Raw genomic sequence first — 23,097 nt, forward strand, 5'->3', positions numbered from 1 at the left:
TTTGGAGTATCGTATCGCAAAAACGTCTGGGTTAAAAAGGTTTTTGATTATACTGTAATATTAGGACGGCTTGACTATTACACTATAAAGAAAGCTAAATGTCCGATTTTAAAGCGCAGTTGGAATAGAAATGTCATAGACTGATTGCTGAGTGATGATTTACGACCTGTCGTCATAACAGAAATGCTTTCTTTTCCATAACAAAAACTAGAATGACTCCTTACCTAACACTTAAACAGAAACCAACGCGCGTGAATTGATTACCACGCGAAGCGCCAGAAATAATATGTCAAACTTCTCTATTGAGCTGCGGACAGAAAAACGAAATGGGTCATGTATCGAATTCGGTCATAAATCGAACTGCAGTTATTTACGACACCACCAGTTGGGGATCACTACTTTACATGTGAAACATATTGGTTGAAATAAAGACCAAGGCCGTATGTATAGTTTAGCATAAGTAAAATATTCGCAAACTTAATGCTTTGATGGAATTGTTCAAGCTATTTTGAACTGCGGTCATGATGCTATTCTTTATTAAAAGTAAAAATGCTTCTTTTATATGCCGAAAGCCAGCGCATGCTGTCCCATTTATAGGCCGTAGCAACACTGAGGCAAATGGGGCACTCGCCTCCGTAAGTTTTCCGGACTCTGGCACAAAACATTTTTAGTGTTAAACTTCATTTAACAGCTTCATTTAACTTAAACTTCATTTAATGTAACCGGGGACGTAGCCTACTTGACATATTTGCCTCCTTAAAAAACTCGCTCTGGCTACGGCATTGCAATCACACATCATATCAAATTCTGCAACATTTCACAACGTTTAAACTTTAAACTGCATGTTTACAAGATTTTCTCACCAAATTTTTTATTGCCGGCAAATGTTGTTTCACTTTGCTTGTTATCTTCTAACACTCACTGCGATCAGTGATGTTAATAAATGTTAAGTTGTTACAGTATGCAATTACGTTTTCGGCTTACCAATAACTGTGCCTTGTTTGGTCTCCATGTAAGACTTTTATATGGCGGTTTACTGAAAGCGAGTACGTTTACGCACAGCAAGCTCACGTTAAATGCAAGAGATGAGTGAATAGTTGCAAAAAGTTATTTTTAACGCCGAATAGCTTACAATAACAGTAAGGATATATATAAATGTGTATACGTAATGGTATAATGCATTAATGCACGAGTTAAAAACTATGCAGGTAGTTTTGCAGAGAAAGGCTGTCCAAGTCAGTGAGACGGCAAGGTGGACTTAAGATCGTGCACTCTTCCAGTACGTGAGAGAAGGTTTGAGAAGTCGCTCTACAGGGATAGGCGCTGCTCTTCGCTAGTCTCCAGCGGTACATGATGGCGACAAAGCTTCCAGGCACGTCTGCTGATTATGTTTAGTTGCAGCCACTGTTTTCCGGTGAGATCATGTCCAAGGGGTCGCCTCGAACAGTTTACAGTAAAGGTGAAAACTTGATTTCGAGCATCGGAGATAAAAAGTTAAGGTTTTCAATTTCCTGAACCAATCACACAAATGAGAATAGAATGGCCAGTATCTTCCTACCAACTGCCTTTTTGCTTTTGATATTTTCTTACTCCTATTATTTCATCCTGCATGGTAGTGGGAGAGTTTTACGTGTACTTCATACTGTGGCGATGAAATAAAAAAATGAAGCGTCCTATATGCTTTTATAGTTATAGATTGAGTAGTCGATCACTCTTTGTGGTACTTTACAAGCAGCTCATAGTAACATGTCGGGTATTGCTTGGCAGTGGCGACAAAATGATAATTAGCAAGACCCTGGCACGCCATCTAATGTATTTGTTCTATCTTATGCTATCTAATACTAAACGAGGTTGCCATAATTATGCAATCCGATTGCGGGTTTTGTGGGTAAATTTACAAGATCTACAGATGGATTTTTGTTGATTGATTGATTTTTGAAACTTGTCTGGGTTAGTGTTTATCTGAAAGTTTATCAAAAAGATTAAAATTTTTTCCTGATTTAATAACAAAGTTGCGTCAATGAAACTAGTCAATAAACCTAAAAATGAGTCATATTTGATTGCAAACAAAACGCACATCCAGTCAAACACAACTATGTTGAAGATGTAATCGAAAAGAAAAATAATTGAATGGGAGTTTTTGTTTGTTTTGCATAGCAGGTCAGTTAATGGCTTCGCCTTTGCATAAACAAATTGTTGATAGTAACATTCAAGAATTATTATTTGGGTCTGTAGAAATGACTGAAATTATTTCGTCCAACATTTTACGCTAAATGAGGATTAGAGTATATTATACCATAGTCTATTATTAGTGATGGGTATACTGGTGCCAAATGCTGTATACATACTGTATCCAAATGTCTCCGTATAACCTATTCGGAATTAATTGATTTGCAGTTCATTCAACACTTATCGTAGAAATCGGACAGATTTTATTTCTGCTTCGTTTTTCTAACATAGTAGCAGATTTTTTTATTATTGTTATTACCACAATTAGGGTTAATATAAGCTTCACGTATATCATTCGAATTCGTGTTAAAGCACCACAATTCAATTAATGTTTTATTGGTATTCTTGATATTCAGCTTATTGTTCTGAATATCCCGGTACCACCGATTGCACGCTGAAGATTACCTAACCACAAAAATTAGACGATTTCCTTAAAATCAACTTTCAGCGAAAAAGTTATTTCCTGAAGCTTTAGCAATCTGGAACGTTTTCTGGCCAATCACATATTTGAATTACTTCGTTGAACAACAACCCCGTCGGGCAAGTATATTCCATCAGAACCCCTGTATAATTTGACAAGAGTTATTGATGTATTCAATAATGTAATCTGTAGTCGCTATTACAACTTTTTGGAAGTTTGCATGAACTGCTTTTCTGGTACTAAGTTAGTTAAAAAAGAGTAGCAAGATAATACAAATATTTTTATTTAAACATAGGGATTTGGTTACCTGCCACACATTGATAATAATGCAAGCAATCGCCTTCTTTGGGAAAGAACTGTGTCGTCAGAGGCAGACCATCATCACTTACGCATGTGGCTAAAGTTTGTAAACACAAAATTGAAAAAATAAAAATAAATGAGCATGGTACACATCAATAAAACAAACAATATAGTTATTTATTTTATAATATTACGATGCGTATGCAATATGCATAGCCTTCTTAACAGGAGAATTTTGTGTAAGCTTTTCAACCTTATTCAATGCTGATGTCCACATTAAACTAAACTACTAAAACTATCTGTAAACGTTGGAATTATCGACAAATTAGTATTTTTAAACTGCTTGCTCCTAATAAATGTTCGTGGAGTTCGAATAATTACTACAGCCCATGTGAAAAGAATATTGTTGGGCCAACGTTGAAAACAGTCTTGATACAACAAATTAGCCTACGTTTGGACTGAGGGATATTAGTTGGTTCTGCATTGTCTTCAACATAGGCCCCAGTAGTACAAGCAGGCACGTTTTCTGGTTGATCGCAAACACCGCGGATAGGGTTAAACACGGACTCGGAAGCGCAGTGCTTGGTGAATAGTTGACCATTAGAACACTGTAAAATAAGAGATTAATATATGGATAATAGATACGATAATTAATTAATACGTCAGGTACGTGCTGACCAATCCAGTAATTGTCTCTTATTTGTTTAGTTTCAAACAAATTAAACAAGAAAGAAAAAAGTGATTTCACACAAATTTTTTTGTGATCTGGTGAACCTGATAAAATGTCTTGCATTGCTTCTTTTTTTCAAAAGGTTCTGTGTTCACCGGCCTTCCTTGATCGTCAGTACATGAAACCTCAGGTGGTTTTAGAAAGAGGTTCATCATTGCAATGTTTGAAACTTCGGCAACGTTACCAGCATTGTCAGTAGCGCGGAGAGCAAAGGCTACTCTAAGATCCATGAGTAGATTAAAAAGTTTGTTAATCGTGTTTAGGTTGAGTTAAGACTTACATGAGAAGGTCTCGGTCTGATGGGATATCGTTGAGATCAACCACAAAAGTTTCCGCACTTTTAGCAACACTCGGAGTCAATAAATCGCCCGATACGAGATTTGCGCTTGTTATTGGAATTTCGTTGGAAAATGAGGAGGAAAGAGCGCTCGGCTGATCGTAGGTGTAGCGAATTTCGTAGAAGTCGGCTGCAATGTTAATTAAACGCAATAACGTCTTCCAATGCTTCTTTAAAAGTTTAGAAACGATTTTTACCCGTTCCTGAGTCGTAATCATCTCCCGGTGAGGTAAATGTCAGCTGGACTCCTTGAGTTACATCCAGGGGATCAATCTGCTTCACTTTGAGGTCGATCACTCTGCTTGGTGGGTATAGATCAGCATCAGTTTCATTGATAGGCCTGAGTGGTAACAAATAAACAACTAACAACTTTTGTGCAAAAGTTAGAAGTTTTTGAATCGAAAACTAGCTGGCTGGAAACATACTGCATAAACAAGTTGACCAATAGTTTAATTGTCACCTATTCTATAAAAACGTAATGAAAATTACTAGCTTAGCTCTCAACTGTAATAAACAACAACACAAAAGAGCGTCTTATAAGCTTATCTTATAAGCTGATACTTGCTAAAGAAGAATGTTCCTGCAGTATCAATCCTTGCAAAGGCGTCAATATCTGCAGTGGTGGTTGCTTTAGGTTTAGTAGATGTCACGTGGTCTGGTGAGGCAGGATTTAAAACGGCGTCGCCTTTTAATTACGAAAAACAACTTTATCTGTGCATATCTTATCAGTGTGTATGGTTTATGTCGCCCGTACACAGCTTGCACACACTGCATTGTCTTTAAAACTTTATGTTGGTAATTATTACGGTATCATTGCACAATCATACGTGGTGAGTAGTTCAAATACATTTCGATTGGTATAGGCTACTTAATTTACCGAACATTTGACTCTAGTTAATCAGAGCTGCCAATGAGAATTTCATGGAATAAGGCAATGGACTTTTAGCTCCCACGGATAGTATATTTTAATGTACTCAGTTATAACAATAAATTTAGCTTGAAGCTTTTGTTATTTTTCACTTGTTTTTGCACAACATTTGGAAATACTTTATATTATTCTCCAAACACAACGTAACTCTTACGTCACAAAGTAAAAATAATCTGAACTTTACATCGTATTCGCATCATATAAAACCGAGAGACTAGACATGAAATATAATGATAATGTATTTCGCATTAATATTTAAAAACATCCCAAGTTGTTAGATGGAATCAGATTGAAATGGAACAAAAAATAGTGTTTGTTGACAAGACTGTACTTTACCGTCAAAGTTGGCATATCCATAGTCAAATGTTGCCGGTGATCCCAATGATGACCGAAAATCCTCAACAGGGGCAGAATCTTTACCCATACCCTTGACGTTTATCTGTAATATGCAGTAAAACCTGTCGGTCATCTCATCGTTTAGAATGTACATATGCCAATTTAGGTTTTTTAGACCTAAATGGTGGAAAGTTGAAAAGTTTTTTATAACAAAAGCACAGTCGTGTCTATCCTACAGTGTTTATTGATGTAGACTTGTTCACTAATGCGACAAATTTTTAGGCTGTACCTGCACAGAGTACTGGCCGGAAATGCTGTACTTGGTAAAGTAACGTGAATACACTCCGTCGTTTTTCCTTACATCCGGTGCTGAAAGTATGCGTTGAAAAAATAGAAAAGTGTAAAAGACATAAAATGGACAAAGTATGAGAGCATAGAATCAGTTTGTTATTTTTGAAACTATATCACCTGCGCCGTCATCGAATAGGTCTAGTATGTAAACTTGCATGTTGTTTACAGATGTAACTTGTGCTTGAACAACTGCTCCTAAAACCGGTTCGTAATCGATCGTAACCTATACGTAATAAAATTGCTGATTCACAATAAAATCAGCTCTCATTACAGTCATTTAACTACAGCAAGTATGCACAATATTTTCCGACCTTTGCATTTACTACTACAGGAGTTCCAGGGATTGCATCACTCGCTGAAATAGAAGATTCCACAAAGATTGGAGGAATGTTTTCATCTGCGGCTTTAGTTGTCACCAACACGTTGACTATTTCTGTGTGACTATCTGTTCTTATTTCATAATACCAATTTCCAGCCTGATCAACAAGAATGCCGATAACTAACTTATTCCTTTTAAATAATGTGAAACTTGATATACAACAGCGAAGGTTTTCCAATTATTTAAAAAACATCAATACCTTAGCTGTATCAGGAATTTCAAAAACTATGGTTTTAATATCCGGTTTCGTTGTTACACCAACATGACTGCAACCTAGGGATGTATTGGCGGAGCAGTATTTACTGCCAGTCGGATCTGTAATCGTTACAAGTGGTGGAACTGCATACTGAGACCACGTGAAAGTAAAAGATGTATCTTTGCCTATTGTTGAATCTATGGTGGCAAGTCCGGCGGCAAAGTCGCTTGAACCCATGTAATGCGTGTTGCTATATACCTACATTCAAAGCGCGGTCATATATCTACAGTATAGATTCAGAATGTATGTCATGACAATGGCTACGTAAGTAAAATATGTAGTCAAATGCCAAGCATATCTTAAATAAAAAGCGACTCAAAGCGAAGGGTTCACCTGAAAGAGTTTGTCGTAAACATCCCCATCCTTTGACTGCGCCAAAGCAATAAATGATTGAATTAGACTTTCCAGGTTATCCACTGGAGAAGTGGATATTATGCCGTTTGTTGCTTTTGTCAAATCTTCTAATTCTTTGTTCACGAAATCTCCAAAAAATAAAGAGTCCACCACCACTTTCTGCACAACCACACAGATCACAATAACATTTTATTTTGTCCAAGAACAATATACGAGATACATGCCTTCATTTAGAAGATTGCTTTAATAAAGCTACCTTGTCCAAGACGGTAGAAAACACATCGTCTGTCGTCGTGGCTTCGTTTTCCTCACTGTCCGTTAAGATAATCACATGACCGCCAGCCGCATTTCCAAAGTTTTCCAAAACCTAAGTAATGTGCAATTATCGCATAGCCCACTAATCTCTAAGCGTAAGTAAATACTAATAGAAGTTCATTTACTATATGCAATAAGAGTGTAAAACCTGTATACGTCTCAGCTAGTTGTACCTTTTAAGTAATAAATAAAGGCACAAGCTTAGGCTATAAAATAAGTAGTTAGTCTAGCTCTAAAAGTTTGATTAAACAATAAACATGACTGACGTTTAAAGCTGTAAGTATTCCACAGCCAATGCACGTCGATCCAGCCGTTCCCATAGGAAGTCGTTCAAGCAAGTATTCTCGGTCATCTTGAGAGTTTATTATTTTCAATTCACTAAGCTGTTGCGCAGTAGAAGAAAACTCGACGATGCCAAGCGCGCTTCCGTAACTCATGCAAGTTTGAATGATTGTTGATGCAGCAGTTATCATATTTTCATATCTCAGCTGCAAAAATGAAAAATTGATTAAACTTATACTTTCTACGTACACGTAATCGTAATCGTTTGTTTCTGCAGACTCCTTTCCACTTATGGTTATGAAAAGAAAAAGTGCTAATCGAAATTTGGTGACTTCTTCTGAAAAAACTTCCTTTAAAAAAGCTGTTATTAAATGAATTTCATATGTCTTCAAAAATTTTGTAAAGTAGAATTAAACATTAGGCTATAACTTTTAAGAGAAAACTGCACAGAGCATTGCTAAGCCTACATATTCCATGATGTTCATACCCCGCCCATACTTCCAGAGGTGTCCAACGCCAAAACAAACCGTATTTTCTGGGCTTGGATTACACGGAATGTTGGTGTAATATCGACCGACTCAGAAACTGGTAGGTTAGCGTTGTTTTTGAAATCAACTGAGGACAACATGACGTCCCAAACACTCCGCTGATTGCAAAGTCGGTTGTGCTCGTTCGGTGCTTCGGTATTATGCTGGTTGTCTGGGTCGCTCTCGTCGTCATGGCAAAACGCGACGACCTGTAAAAGTTGAATTAACAAACTTTGAAAATTATCCTAACTGTATGCCAAAGTTTTTTTGCAATAAATATTTTCCATATTACTCACGTCGTCCATAAACTGATAGGCCATGAGAGAGGCATTTAAAGATGGAGGCTGGTTCACATCCACGACAAAAATGCAATCTTCTTCTGGTAGCCAATCCTTGTCCTCGTCATATTGGCAATCTCTCGCAAACGTTTCGTTAACAACAACAACGTTGATTCCTCTTAAAGAAGCTGGACATCTTCAATTTAACCGTCAATTCAAAAGATATTTTGGGTTAATTTTTCTGGTTTTGGTTTGTTTAAAACAATTATAACATGGTTAAATGGTATAACAGTACCCGTTGATGTACAGAACAATATTCGTTGTAATCGTAGCCACAAAACCGCTAATTACCCTGTCGAGTTGAGCCAAAAATTTTTTAAGATGGAATGGGTTCAGTTATACAATCGGTTTGCCCAGTGGTACAGTTGATGCCTCGATTATTAAATTCTACGTTAAAACTTGCAAGTACAGGAGTGAACCAATGAATTTAATCTTAAACAGCAGCCCTAAAAAGAACCATTCTACAGTATATACTAAAAGGTACCTGATGTAGCCTAACTAATGTAACTACTAAAGACCAAAATGTAATTACACAATTTTTACACTACAATTTCGCATAAACTACAATATGCCATCAAGTACGGTAAAAATAAATTATTTTAGTGTGACAAAGATGAATTATTAAGCAACAAAGTTGTATTACATTATAGATTATATAAGTACATTATGAAACGATACAGGAAAGCGATAGTTTTAAGCTTAAAAACGTTTTTTCTGGTCACGTCAATGAATTATCGTAATTTTAAATTCAATGAAAACATAGTTACATAAAACCTAAATGCAATATAAGCCAAAAAAATATATAGAAAGAAAAATTTTTTTAACACATTTATTTATGGTACATCAAAGGAAATATATACAGTACTAAACCAACGCATCGGACTCAATATATGCCTTACTTTTGAAAGTTTTAATTTATAACTTGTAGCTTATGTCAATAAAAATATCTAACTTTGAGTAATGAACATATCCTGGTATCCATATAATTAAATCGAAATACGATCATAACACATCAAGGTTATGGAGATACACCAAAATAAACAAAATTCACAGCCTCAGAGACAGCGAACAGTGTTAATATTTTGAACAAAAAGGACTCCACCACTCACAATGATGTCACTTTTTCGCAGCAGGATTGGCAGATTTTGTACGTTGCAAAGTGGTAAAAGACACACCATTTAAAAGAAGTTAATAGAGTGATATAAATACAAGATTTAGCCTGACATGTAACGATACTTACATAAGCCACAATGTGGTTTTTAGTAGCTACTTTAATTTCATTTTGGTATATAGATTGGTCCCTTAAAAATTTGTTTGAAGAAAAACCAAAGAAACCTATTTTATTTAATTTTCGTGTTTCAACCAGCACACATTATCGAAATGCACCTGGTTGCTTGAGGATCCAACGTTGTTGGCGAAAAATAAAACGGATCGTAACCTTCAGTGACGCTTTCATCATAAACTCCCCATCTCAAGTGCGCCCACTCATGAATCATAGTTTTACCTACACAACATTTTTTGAAGTGCGTCAGTTAAAAGCAATTAAAGGCGAAATAAGTTCCTAAGATGCGCATTGTAACGACATGTAGTTTCCACCTTTTGGGCCGTAGTTTGCGACAACGTCATCATTGAGAATGAAGTCACGAGTGATATGAATGTGCTCTGCCGGGACACCACATTCTCCATATTGCATTGTGTAAGGTGAATCACCGTACTTTGGGTTTGCAGGAGCAACAAGAATATCGGCCTGTTTTAAATGGTTTAATTTTAAATCCTTAGTTCATACGGCATGAACAAATGTATTATTGAATTCTCCACCGCAAAACGATGATGAAAATTTGTTTAACACTAGAACTCCGGGCAATGTCGATTTCGACATTTTTATAAGTTCAAAACGCAATTTTTAACAGTTGCTGTTTGCTCACGATTTTCAGATTTTACGCTGTCGAGCAAATTTCTGTTATGTTTACTTTCAGCTCAATAATTAGAATATAAAATTTACGTAGCAATTTTTATTTTGAGTTATACCAAGAACTCCGAATTTGTCGATTTCGATTAGTCTTTCAGATGCACGACAGCACTCCAGCCAGTTTTGTGGGATAGTCTTCCCAAAGAATTTTAAAAAATGCGTCTCCATCGTTGGGAGCAAAGGCAAATGAACTAATCTCTACCTTTGAGCTTATAGTCGCTGTAGTCTGGCTAGGGTCAAAGTTGGAGATTAGTACGAGGGCTAGTTCCAGTTCTACTGTTCTTTTACATAAAAGAAGGAACTGTAGCTTAGGCTATTTCATAACTTGTGACAGCTACTTACAGGCTACAGATATTAGATTTACGTTTGACATTTGAATGTTTTCAACTTCCTGTTCTTAGCCTGTAGCCTGTGAGCAGTCGGAAAATCAAACATTGTCGAAATCGACATTGCCGGAGTTTTAGGTATACTTTTTTCCCCGGAGCTTTAGTGTTAAGAAAAACGTTCAGTCCAGTTTGAAGTTGCTGCAGGGTATACTTACATCATCATAAGTTTCATTTAACGCCGCATAGTAGCTGCCAGCAGTCCAAGTTTTTGGAACAAGGATTGTAATTTCTCCGAAAGAAGCACGGTTGTTTGTGGCTTTCCACAGAACCTTTGAGGCATCGGACATAATTTGCTACACAAAACAAAAAATTTTGGTATTGTTCTACATATATCAATACTACACACGGCGGCTATGATATATATCTTAAAGTTTTTTAGAAATCACATTGTTCGCCTCGTTTTTGCAATGATTTTGCTTTGAAATAATTTGTTTAACAATTAAAAAGATTTTATTACTATTTGAATATATTTCTTAGATATATCTCCAAGCTAACATCAAAAGTTCTTAAGACTATTCACCCTAATGCCTTCTATTATATCAGGATCTTCTGGTAGTTTTGGGTTGATTCCAATCACTAAACCCTCATATTTGTTGTCAACCAACTTTACAGAGCTTGAGAGTGCCTGAGCGCAAGTAAAGATTGACAGAAAAGTTATCAGCAGATAAGAAATCATATTCATATGGCTGAATTATCTGTTATTGCTAGAAACAAATAAAACATGATCATAATATCAAAATTAATTTTGAGACTAAAATGTTTGAATAAAATTAAGCATTTGAAAATTTCACGAGTCTGCAACTGCACCGAGACATCCTGCGCTTCAAACTGCATTATTAAACGTAATAGAAATGTTTGATTAAAGTTTCCTATTTTGTGAGCATGTGAATTTATACGTGCATACTTATGGAAAGATATTTTCAAACTTGTGCGGGCGTGAGCTAATATTGGTCGACATGGGAACGGTCATGCTGAGCTAACTATACGTAAGTTGAAGTAAGCAAACACACAGGTTTTCGAGTGTTGTTAATTTCAAAAGACATCAAGTGTTAGTTTAATACACGAAGGACGCGTGAAAATAACACCTGTTTCTGTAACTAATTCTATAACAAATACTGTACATATAGTTAAAATGTCAACTATAGCACATGATCCAAGCGCTGTTGGAAAATTGCACGTACATAATGTTTTAGTAAGTCATCAATTACCTTCAATATTAAAATATGTTATCGAATAATCATTGCAAGTTTATGACTGCAGCATTTCCAAAAATTGACGGATACTGCTGAAAAAATTAAGAACGAATACTGTATACAGTAAATCACATGTTTAGGGGATAAATGCATTACACGTTATCCGTAAAAAATTCATTGTAAAATGTTAAACAAATGCACTATCCGTATAAAGTAGACAAAAAAAACAAAAATTTTCTGAAATCAATGCAATATTTGGATCTAATTCTTGATTTTTATACCCTACTCGTATCAGCATCACTAAGCTTTTTAGTTATTTTTATTGTTGATATCAAAATTGGAATGACATTGAATAATTCTTGCATTTTAAATATATAAATTGTATATTATAGCAAAAAAATTTGCAATTGCATTTCAAGCATATACTACACATAGAAAGAATTGCTTAGTTCGGATACTGTTGTCTATAAATACTCGTTTTCACTTATCGACCACTGGATGGCGACTGTAAGCAATTTACAAAGACATCGATTGCAGTTACATGTTACTGCGATTGCTTTTCAATATGATATTCTAGCACACGACATAACCGACATATGTAGTTTAACTTTCTTTTGCTAAAATACTAATCAAACAATTAATACAATAGCTAATAACTTTTTCGAACGTAGCCTACGGTTCACAGACAAATTTTCGACATACGCAAATATCGATCTCACACATGGGAAAGGTCATGCTGTACAAATTTCGAAATTAAGGATAATGAATTATAGTGTACTTAAGTTGAATTATTTTTGGAAGACATTAACCGCAAATCAAACATTTAAAGTGGCAAAACTAGGGCCTGTTTATATCAATTTTGTGAGAAAGAAGTACTGTCTAATCAGGTGTCAATGGTAAGTCGTGATCCAAGCGATGTGCCAAGCTGGCACGTATACACCTTAACCTTAACAGCTTTTACTTAAGAATTCGGATAAAAGTTTAGAATAAACTTGTCAAATGTTATTGCTTTTAAGGTTGTTTTGCTAAAAGCACTAGGCCAATCATACTAAAGCAATTTACCTACTGTTTTAAATGAACTGTACATAAAAATTTTGACATAGGTAAATTTTGATCTATAACACATGGAAAAGATCATACTGAACAAACTTCGGAAATAACGATAATTATAATCAAATACAATGCACTTAACTTGAATTATTTTTGGATTGAATTTTATGGCAAACAAGTTTCTGTACGTCTGATAAAAAGGTTGCCAGTCACGTTATACATACGCAATTGTGTCAACGATTTATACTTTATATTGAGAATTTATAAGTATATAAAGTTATCAACTGCTGCAATTAAAATGTTTCAATTGGTATCCCTTTTAAATTGAATATTTTAAGCACGTGACGTATACCTTAATTACTATAAGTAATAATTGTAATAAATTTATTGTAAGTGCCATTTTAAACAACTTTTAAACCAACATTAGTCTTTAAATGAAAATTATTAAATGCCGATGTAACTTCGAAAGTTTAGACTTTTCTGCAAAACTTTTATGTACACAGTAAAGACTAAACTCTACTTTAGAAATCCAGGAAGCATAAGTCTACTATTCAAGAAATTAAAACACTGGTAAAAACAACCGCTGGTATACATCATATCACGTCGTTTATATGCTCTTCACATGAAAATCTAACAAAGGTTGCATACAGCAGCCTACCAGTAAGACAGTTTACTACGCAAGCAAACCGTATTCTCGAATAGTGTATTGACTGCTAAGTATCAAAACTATATAAGATTGTTGTCAGATCATTTTGTATGTCATTGCGTGTTTTATGATATAGGTTGCTTTAGTGCGCTTTTAAAAGTTATTTTTAAACCGGTTAAGTTCTTTGTAAAAGCTAAATCTTTTGTGAAAAGTGCGTGAATTCAATTCAATTAATTGATTTGGTTTAAAAATTTATGTTTAAACACACGATTTATGTAAAATTTAATGACAGAAAGCAAAAACATAAACTGATTTACAAGTTTGATACTTAAATGTTGTTAAAAATACAATTTGCTTAACTTCAAAGTTACTGTATAGATAGTTTCCTTGCGTTAAACGTTTGAACACCCTTAATCCCTGTCTTCATAATAAGTTGTTAACATATGATGACGCTGGAGTTCAAGTGTTAAATTATTGAGATTATTATCATTAATAGATTTGACTCTTTTGTATTTTGGTTTGCAATTACATAAACTACACGGTGAAAAACATAGCCTTCCATAAGTTTGATTTTAAAACAAAAGTGTTTCCATTTGTTTAGTTTTATTTCATTGGACTTACGTATTTTACCGATTATCACGTCACCAAATTAACATGTTAAAAGCATTATATTGCATGCAGAGCAGTTGAACTGGCTTTCTATATTATTCCGCTTCTTTCGACTTGGATATGAGTCTGCAATGTAAAGGACCATAATAAATGTTTTGAAAACAGATTATGAAAAAATGCTTAATCAGACTATATGGCAGTTAAGTTATTCGTTTTACTTGAAATGTTTTTGTAAGTGTAAATTTAACTTTGTTTAAAGAAATCCACCTTTTCATTTCTTCCGCACTTGGTTGGACTGGGTAACCGCTCCACGATTTCACTTTTTCATAAACGCGCACGGTGTCAAACCTGCACAACATATCTATCCAGAAAAGGCAAATATGCGCATTCATCGGTGCAAAAGGTCCACTATTTGCAAAACAACTTACTTTGTGAAATCCAGTTCCTTGCAGTTAGAGCCAGACACCTGATAGTTTGGATCCAAACTGCAATCTTGATTTTTATCTCTTGGTATTTTTATAATGTACGTTGCGTAGGGGCTTTTGCATGGTTTCGACCCAAAGAAATCGTCGGAATTCTCACAGAATTTATGCTCCTATTGATGATCAGACTAAGTAAGGAAGCATTCTGAGATGTAGTTTCAAAACCAATAAAACGATTGCAATTACAGTCAACAAATTTTACTCTAAACAGATTACAGTTTTCAGAAAATCCACTGCCAATGCTGGATCTGCAACAGATAAAATAGGATTGCTAAGATCAAAGGACATTATGTGACCAGCATCAACGTCTTCTGGAGTTTGCTGAAGGAGCTCTATTGCTTTTTGTCCATTAACCAGTGGCAACATGAAAGAGGAATCGCCAAGATGTGCTACTTTGATATATATCCTATGCAAAGAATTAAATTTATTGGTATTAAGAGTTGCTGGCAAAAGCATTCTAAAACATTATCATAAGTTGCAGATTGGTGACGAGTTACAAAGTATTTTTTCTTACTTGGAAGGAACTGCACTGGGCTGGGCGGCACCGCTTAATTCAACGTAGAAAGACAAAAGCCTTGCGTTGTAACAACTGTCACAGCCTCCAACACTCGGATCATCTGGATCAACCATGAGTTGCATTGAAAACTCACCATTGGTTTGCAAAGATGCTATCAAATCCGGGCTGTTTACCTGAAGTGATAAAATTTACACACGAGGGATAAGTCAAGTGAAAGCCGTTACCGTTAAAACAGTTCTCTTTCAATTTTAAATAAATTATCAACCTCATTAAATTCCCAAAAGGGTGTGTAAACATGGGACGAAGGGCCAGCTAAAGAAGAAATTTTATCCTTGAAAAACTCTCTGTCATTCTCCAGTTCTTGTCGAATATAGCTGAGTTGAACCATGCCTTCCAATGTTCCCAGGTTGGACACCAGCGCCTACAGACAACCAAAGGCTTTAAAGCGTTCGCAAATTTAAAAAAGTAAGCATTATAAACCCTTTCTACTAACTTGATCACTAAATGTGCTGCTATACTTATCAAGGATGTCAAACTCCCACAAACTTTCAAACTGATAAGCTTTAGACAATTCGTACATTGCCCGCATGATAAGGTTTTCCTGTGTCTGGTATAAACTGGAAAAGAAAATATTATATATATGAGAAATTTTTAAAAATGATTTTTAAGAATGTGCTTACATCTTCAACTTCAGAGGATACTATACAATCATCAAATTCAGTGTTAAATTTCTTCGTTTAGGAAAGGTTTTAGTTTGTTTTGAAGAGTTCAAATATTTGAACAAGTAAACTACACTGGATAACAATTTCACTGTTTTTTTTTCAAAACTCTTTACCTGAAAAGAAGATCAGCGAAGTTCTTTTTGACATCCATTGGCAGGCTTTCTTCAGTTGACTCAACAGCAATATCAACAGCGTTTTGTGCTTGAGCGAGAAGATCGCGATTGAATGAGATTGACTGAGGAAAGGTTGAAAAACTCACTTGTTAATAGCTTATATGAAAGCGCTAAAACTCTCTAAATCTCTATGACTCATATAAGATTCTCTAAATAAGCAATGATTGTGAAAATATATAAAAATATTTCTCCCAAACCCAAAAGGTTTACTTTAACGTTTTTGAGTAGCCTACCCGTGCCAAGGTCGAGAATATGACGTCATATCAAACAAACAATGAAACATAAATCTGATAAAAAAAGACTTAAAATGAGGAACAATTCCAAAAACAAGTTGGTCTTTTGTCAAAGAGTGGTTGTCAGCAAACATATTGGTGAAAGGATTTTTAATTATATGTAGTGGTAAAGCAGTTATTGATTAGATTTTACGCCAATTTGTTTTTGCAAGCTTGCCCCACACTTTAAACCTAATGAAATACAGCCCATTTAATTCAGTGTAAAATTCATTTTCTATTAACTTGTTTGCTAACGGATGTTGTTTTTAAACACACTGTAGTCTGTTGGAGAATTAATGCTCAAGATGTTACCCGTATATTACGCATAACCTCTCGGGTCCTTTTTTCACTTCCCTATAAAATCGTGAATAATTAATTAATTAATAATTGATAATCACCTTTGCCTTTCGTTAAAGTGTCTGCTGCTACTGTCTATTTTTGTTAAAATACTGTACCAGTTTTTCCAAACATGTTATGTATCAAAGACCTTATACTGCGTTCCTTTAAAACCTACTATATCACGGACAAACTCTCACCTTCAGCTGAACATCGATATTCATTATTTTATTTATGAGACCAATGCGTGCGGCAGCGTCGGTGAAGTAGTTGTTGATCAATCTATTCAAATCTACTGCCTAAAAAGCAAATATACGCGTTATAGTTATGGTGTAATACAGAATTCAATTATTTTAAGTGCCTTGCATTTTTATAAAATTGTGGATTGCAAAGTTAAGCATATTAAGGCGTGGTAGTAGGCACTAAGAAATAAATCATATAACCAGAATAACTTGACATTCATCGCAGATTATGTAGAATAGTCGATAGAAATACGTACATATTGACTAGCAGGATCTTCCAACACGCACATCAGTTCATCAGCCAAAGCAGCCTTGTTTTTATTGAGATCACTTAACATGATTAGTGGTACAGCGGAAGCGTTCATTTCTGTGAAATCTAAGTCTTCTGGATCAATTGCATCATAGGCATACCCAAAGTCAAGTCTTTATTAGGAGCAAAACGTAAAACTATTTAGTGTTTTTTACAAATAAGCTTATAAAAATAATTTTTTTCATATTACTTATCATCGATTGCTGCTGAAGCTTCATCGACAGTAGGTGTTTTGCATGTTGGGTCTTGATCTAAAGATTTTTTAACCTGCAATTAAATGATAGTGAAATTAATCGTCATTTTAACTTTACAGATATAAAAATTAAACGTTGTAAAGCGACATGCCTTGCGGACTCCACCAATAGCGGATGCATAATTTCCGAAAAGTAACCCTGTCACGCATCCCGCCATTCCCCCAATCAACCCGCCGAATCCTTTCATCATTTCAGCTTTATCTGCCGCCATCTAAATTGAATTCATTAATGCCTGACTTGATTGAAAAACGGCGAACAAAAGCCACAGTTTAATCACATAATCACATGCTTACTTGCATTTTTATAGCCAATGGAAGAAGTTCGTTAATTTGCTGCATTTCACTTCCCATTGTGCTCTCAATATCCCACACAGATCTAACATATAGGTTCTTTTGATTTTCAAGGTCAATTTGATTATATTCTAATTCTTGATCGGCCATGTTAACAGCTCCAGTAATTACTAATTGCATTGTGTTACTAACTAAACTGATGTCTTGTATCTGCAATAAAAGTTGCAGAGTAAAAATATTGCCTTAGAACTTATATCTTTTTGACGACTGGTATTAGCTTGGCTCATCGTGTTGAAATACAAACTAAAAATATAAACTAAAATTTTTCAAAATACGTTTTTAGCGTAAGTTGTTTCCTATTTTAAAATTGTTTTTTGTTTGTATAAAGATTTTCTTAAATGCACATATACTTCATTCATGACATCATTGTACGCATCCTCTAACTTTTGTCCTTCCGCAAGAAGAGCATCCGTTTTTTCGCTAAGATCCGCCCAATCACGGTCTGGAGCGTAATTTTTTGTGTTGCCGTAATAATCAAAGCCTTCAGTGATCATGTTCATTCTCACTGACACCTAAGAACACCATTGATGAAGCATCTGATATAGACTATAAACTTTTTAAATATGTATTCTTAGCTTTGATCTGATTACCTCATTGTGTAAGTCGGAGCCTTCCTTACTCACGGATAGCAGGAACGAAAACACCTCATAGGCTTCATCGTTATTGTTTCTTTGAAACAATGTTTCGGCATGACGTTGTATCAGTTCCAGCAAATCGATTTCATCTACAAACCAATTTTTAACACTTGCCACTTGCCGCAAGGCGGATTGCCGGACGGCACCGTATTCTCCCTGAACAAATGCCAGTAATAAACATTTTTTAACAAAATTGACTTAAAAATTGTATGCGTTACTAGTTATAATAGGTAATTTTAAAATTTATACCATCACAGGAGACGGGTAGTACAAAAATCCATCCATCCCCGGTTGACCTGGGATGCCAGGGCTACCTCGGTCGCTTCCGCAGTTCTGGTCCTTTCCAATACACTGCGGCCAACAAATAATGAGAACACAAATCAAGTAATTGTGACACTCACTGCCACAGCCACCAGGTCCACCAAATCTACGTCATAAGTAATTTTTCATTAAACTGTCAACTGTTTACAGAAAAACTGTTTGTTAGTTAAAACTCTTTTGCAGTTTTTGTCTTCACGTCATAATTAGCATTGTGCATATGCATTGGCCTCGGAGCCTATGTTTCCATACACGTGTATTATGTTTATTTGTCTGCATGTTGATTTATTTGCTTGTTTTTACCGATGATTTGTCGAAAATTGAATTATTGCGATTGGTCACCCGGTCAAATTTGTGTTGATCAGTTTATAATTTTTTTACTTAACATTTTTCTTGTTTCGTTTATAACCACAAAATGAAAATAAATCAATTCATCGTGAATATAAACGAAAATCTCTACCAAACATATAGACAACTAAAACAAAAATAAAGCCCCTTTAAACTTTGCGGGCACTCTATTCTTGAAGGTAAGAATAAAATTATATAAAGCAAATATTAAGCTAATAAATTTCTGAAATTTTAACTTAAATAAAACCTTTTATAGTAACAGGTATATATGTCTATTTTAGCTAAAATAAATTTAAGTTATACAAATCTTGTGTCCTACCCTCCTCGTCCCGCATAGCCGTGTTCCGCAGGTACGCCGCCCTCTCCAGACAGCTGGGTTAGACTGACGTAACCTGATACATTTTCACTGAAAAGAGTTACGCTTTCTGCTGAACCGCCATTCCCTGATAATCCACATTTGTAACCATCATATCCATTGCCGCCATTTGGTCCAGCAGGGCCTAAAGAGATAGCCATAACATGTTATTGACAAAACAATACATGATGACAATAATCATCGTCAACAGCATGCTTTTGCAAAATTTGATTAGGCTATATATACACTCTTTGCAAGCGTGAAAAGCAATATGAAAGGAAAAACTGAAGCTTTTTTTGCCAAAACAAAAGGAAAATTAAAACATGTTATGTTACACTTCCGGTCAGTAGAACAGAACGATATATAGTAATATCTATACAAATAAGTGTCGCAGATCGGATTATACAACTGTTTCAGAAAAAACAAAACAATTATGTATTAGGTTTTCCTTAAACCGACCTTCTTACCCTCGGCTTAACTTTATATATATGACCCCACACCTTAATAATAACACTTATATGAGGTTACCTTTGTAATGCTTTTCTCCAAATAAAGGTCCGCATGCTGATTTGCAAGACGATTCTGGATTTAGATTCGGACTTTGATATTCGTTGTCCTGCCCACTACGACCATTGCCGCCGTTTTCACCTTTAACGCCCTCGGACGCCTTTTCAACGTAAAAATATCAAGAAGGTTTTATGTATCGGTGTCGCTCATCCGATGTGAACGATCAATGCAAACATAGTTAACTTAAATCTTAAACAAGTGCGTTTACTTTGCTAATAATGTTGGCGTTTCCTTGCAAATTGTGCAAGTATATTTCTACGCTGGGACTAGACACTCCATCTTTTCCGTTTTGTCCATCTGTCATGTCATAAGCTTTGCCAAGTTGCTGACAATTCGAACCCGAGATACTAGCACAAACCTTTGACGCCTTTATACGTATAGTTAAAAGTTAGTATGCTATGTTGCCCAAGCCGTTGAACACAAGCGTATTGCTAAGTTTTCCTATGTAAATTATTGCTATACTTTGCAAACAACAGTTAGAACCTATTTTTTTAACAAACTTCTTTTTACTATAAAGTATTTTCGGAAAATACTATATAAGTTCAACCTTGGCTTAGTGTGCTAATACAGTTTTTTAAAACGACGACATACACGCATCTTACCTCAAGAGTTAATGTTTTTCCATTTGAAACAAACTTTCTTGCTTTTACAGTTAATTTTCTCAATCCTTTAAAGTTAACATTTTGGTCCAAGTAAACAGTATCACCTCGTACGGATAATTCGAGAAACGACTCACTCTGCAGAGTCTGTGTAACTGGGAACTTCCTACACAAATATAATGATAGATAAAATTGTAAGCACGTATATTGCAGCATCTTGTACATTTCTTTAAATGTAGATTCAAATATTTATTTCTGGTGGTGACACCAGTAAACATAAACTTACCATTGGGTGTTGTTTGCTAAAAGTTGATAAGCTATACTTAAATGAATTTCTCTTCCTGTGATGTCAATTATATTGGGAGCAATCTCCGTGGCTGTTGGGTAAGTAGCCCAGACCGGAGCAGGAATGCTGTAAGTGGTTGTCACTGGGGCTTCTCCGAGCTTCTGAGACATTTCTGCACAAGAATATATAGACAGAGGAAAAATCATGACAAATGAAAAATTGATGATAATAATTTGGCATTAGAAGGTATGAGACTTTCACTCACGTTACGAAATCAGGTAAAATGTGTACAAGTCATGTAAAATGCTAAGTTACAGACAAACTGACACTTTATGGTCTAGCGTTTCCATTTGATTTAAGGTAGTAATTGGCACAAGAAAGACGTCATAAACTCATTGTTAATACCTATCACGGATAGAGGAATCTCTTTTATAGTCCAATATAAATTAATGCTTTGATCCCAGCCAGATGAGCTATCGGTTCGCTTAATGTTATAATAAAAGCCGCTTGTGTCGACACTAGTGACGGAGACGGAAAACCTGCAGAACAACACATTAGTAAAATTATCTTAGGCTCAGGTGTGCAGTGCTGCCTGCTCAGGTGTGCATTGGCACTGCATTCCTCCTCAGTATACTCGCACACGTACATTTAAGTTTAGACATTCTAAGTCGGACTTACGTATACGGAGGTACGGCACGCGACCATGCTTTTACCGCAGGAGGCGCATCATAATGCTCCGAGAAGTTGATTCTCGACGAATAGGAATTGGAACTGTATGAGCCAATTGTTTTTACGATTACTGTAAATGAAGATAGAAGAAGTTTCGTTAACTAATTGCAGTTACACAGGCCAAATTTACTTGTAAGCTTAGCGTTTTTAAACCTATAAAAAACTATCAAATGAAGATTGTATACTTCATGTCTGTAAATGTGTAACATTCTGGACTTCTAATCGATGTTTTGTTGGCTTATACACAGTCATGAACAAGACTATTGCAGATTAAAAGAAAGTGGTTTTTGTGATAAAAGTATAGTCTGAAACACTAACAGACGAAAGCTACACAGAAAAACTAACTTTGGTAAATACTATTTATTTAATAAAAAGCTGACTTTAAGTCATAATCATGAGTTATTAAGTTATAATTAGGTTATAGTAAGTCATCATTAAGTTATAATCATGAGGGTCAGAAATCATACTTTGATCCTGAATTTGCGCGGACCAATATAAAGTCGGTGACCCATCCCAACCTGAGTTGCCGTTATACCGAGTCACTTGTACACTAAACCCTTCAAGAGTGACATCACTTACCTGTGTTGGTAAAAACAACATAAAATTGTATTGTTCTTATATCTAAATATTCCATTTAAGTATATTCACAACTGAAGCAGTTAGCAATAAAAATAACAATGTTGTGTAAAATAATTAATTTTGTGCGATAAAATGATCACAGCATTAATTACCAAAAATGTTTTTGTCAATAACAACCACACCAAATAAACAATAAACCAAGTCACTAGAAATATAGCAGAATACTGTATATATCTCACCAAGTAAAACAGCATTAACCATCTAACCTGAGTACGAAAATATTCTCCGGAATATCGGACCCAACAATAAACATTAGGAACATTCAAAAAACCTGCTGGGGAGTTTGGAAAAGTTACGTATACTTTCAAAGTGCCCGAACTGGAACTTGGAAGTGTCAGTGTTCCCGATTGCTCTGAAGCAGTTTTATTACAGTTTATTTGAAAAGGTTTTTATATGCACATAAATAATTATATATTGTAAATCACTTAGTTAGTGGTAAAAATATGGCTAACAAAACGACGTTTAACTGTTTGCACTCAAATTGTGACTTCGCGTTGTATAGAAATGCATGATATAGAAATGTAATCGAAATGAATGTAAGATGTTATAACTCATATATTGGCTTATTAAAACTTAATAAAATTTTAAAACTAATAAATATCTAGTAAACATGCAAAGTAATAATATTTTATAATAATGTATATTGCTAAAGCATGGTAAATAACTAATCAAAAACGAAGAGTGAGTAAATAAGCAAACCTGTTTCATAAGTTGCTCCAGATAACAATGGTTTGTACGCAACCAATACAAACAACAAAATATGTAGTAGTTGTGCAGCCATCGCTTTTTTGCTGTCGTCTATGTGTTGTACGACGAAGATAGAGCGTGATCTTATAAGCACTAGTGTGAGAACGTAAACGCATAAAACATCTGCCTCCGGAACGTAAAGGTTTACATCTCTCTTCTTGGAAGCGTGGTTATTAATGCATCTGCTACTTATCCCACGTAGACTTAACCCTATCCAAACCGGGCTCGCGACAATAATATTTTAACTAGGTGTGGCCGACACTGCACACACATTTTCAAT

General features: G+C 35.2%; 2 protein-coding genes across 2 annotated transcripts; both read right to left on the reverse strand.

Annotated features, from left to right (window-relative positions):
- Window positions 1-2,417: 2,417 nt before the first annotated feature.
- On the reverse strand, window positions 2,418-11,143 carry LOC143465332 (calcium-activated chloride channel regulator 1-like). The gene is made up of 21 exons (XM_076963563.1): window positions 10,959-11,143; window positions 10,594-10,731; window positions 9,680-9,830; window positions 9,470-9,587; window positions 8,042-8,219; window positions 7,706-7,954; window positions 7,203-7,424; window positions 6,878-6,988; window positions 6,601-6,780; window positions 6,211-6,465; window positions 5,944-6,108; window positions 5,750-5,855; window positions 5,571-5,650; window positions 5,282-5,384; window positions 4,579-4,702; window positions 4,215-4,357; window positions 3,961-4,147; window positions 3,725-3,899; window positions 3,402-3,558; window positions 2,958-3,047; window positions 2,418-2,792 (listed from the first exon to the last, which is right to left on the reverse strand). The coding sequence occupies exons 1-21, from the start codon at window positions 11,118-11,120 to the stop codon at window positions 2,701-2,703; spliced, it is 3,186 nt and encodes a 1,061-aa protein (XP_076819678.1). The 5' UTR covers window positions 11,121-11,143; the 3' UTR covers window positions 2,418-2,700.
- A 2,770-nt stretch (window positions 11,144-13,913) lies between these two features.
- On the reverse strand, window positions 13,914-22,952 carry LOC143465824 (uncharacterized). The gene is made up of 26 exons (XM_076964319.1): window positions 22,770-22,952; window positions 22,277-22,422; window positions 21,899-22,010; window positions 21,381-21,501; window positions 21,108-21,241; window positions 20,703-20,874; window positions 20,420-20,582; window positions 20,026-20,184; window positions 19,779-19,917; window positions 19,215-19,395; window positions 18,479-18,656; window positions 18,185-18,385; window positions 17,945-18,106; window positions 17,538-17,744; window positions 17,336-17,455; window positions 17,181-17,257; window positions 16,938-17,103; window positions 16,639-16,737; window positions 15,771-15,892; window positions 15,429-15,552; window positions 15,201-15,356; window positions 14,933-15,108; window positions 14,635-14,824; window positions 14,365-14,531; window positions 14,204-14,284; window positions 13,914-14,062 (listed from the first exon to the last, which is right to left on the reverse strand). Exons 1-26 carry the CDS (start codon window positions 22,849-22,851, stop codon window positions 14,032-14,034), a joined length of 3,666 nt encoding a protein of 1,221 aa, XP_076820434.1. The 5' UTR covers window positions 22,852-22,952; the 3' UTR covers window positions 13,914-14,031.
- Between the last annotated feature and the right edge of the window lie 145 nt (window positions 22,953-23,097).

Source organism: Clavelina lepadiformis, chromosome 7 (assembly GCF_947623445.1).
Source record: "Clavelina lepadiformis chromosome 7, kaClaLepa1.1, whole genome shotgun sequence".
Lineage (NCBI taxonomy): Eukaryota > Metazoa > Chordata > Ascidiacea > Aplousobranchia > Clavelinidae > Clavelina > Clavelina lepadiformis.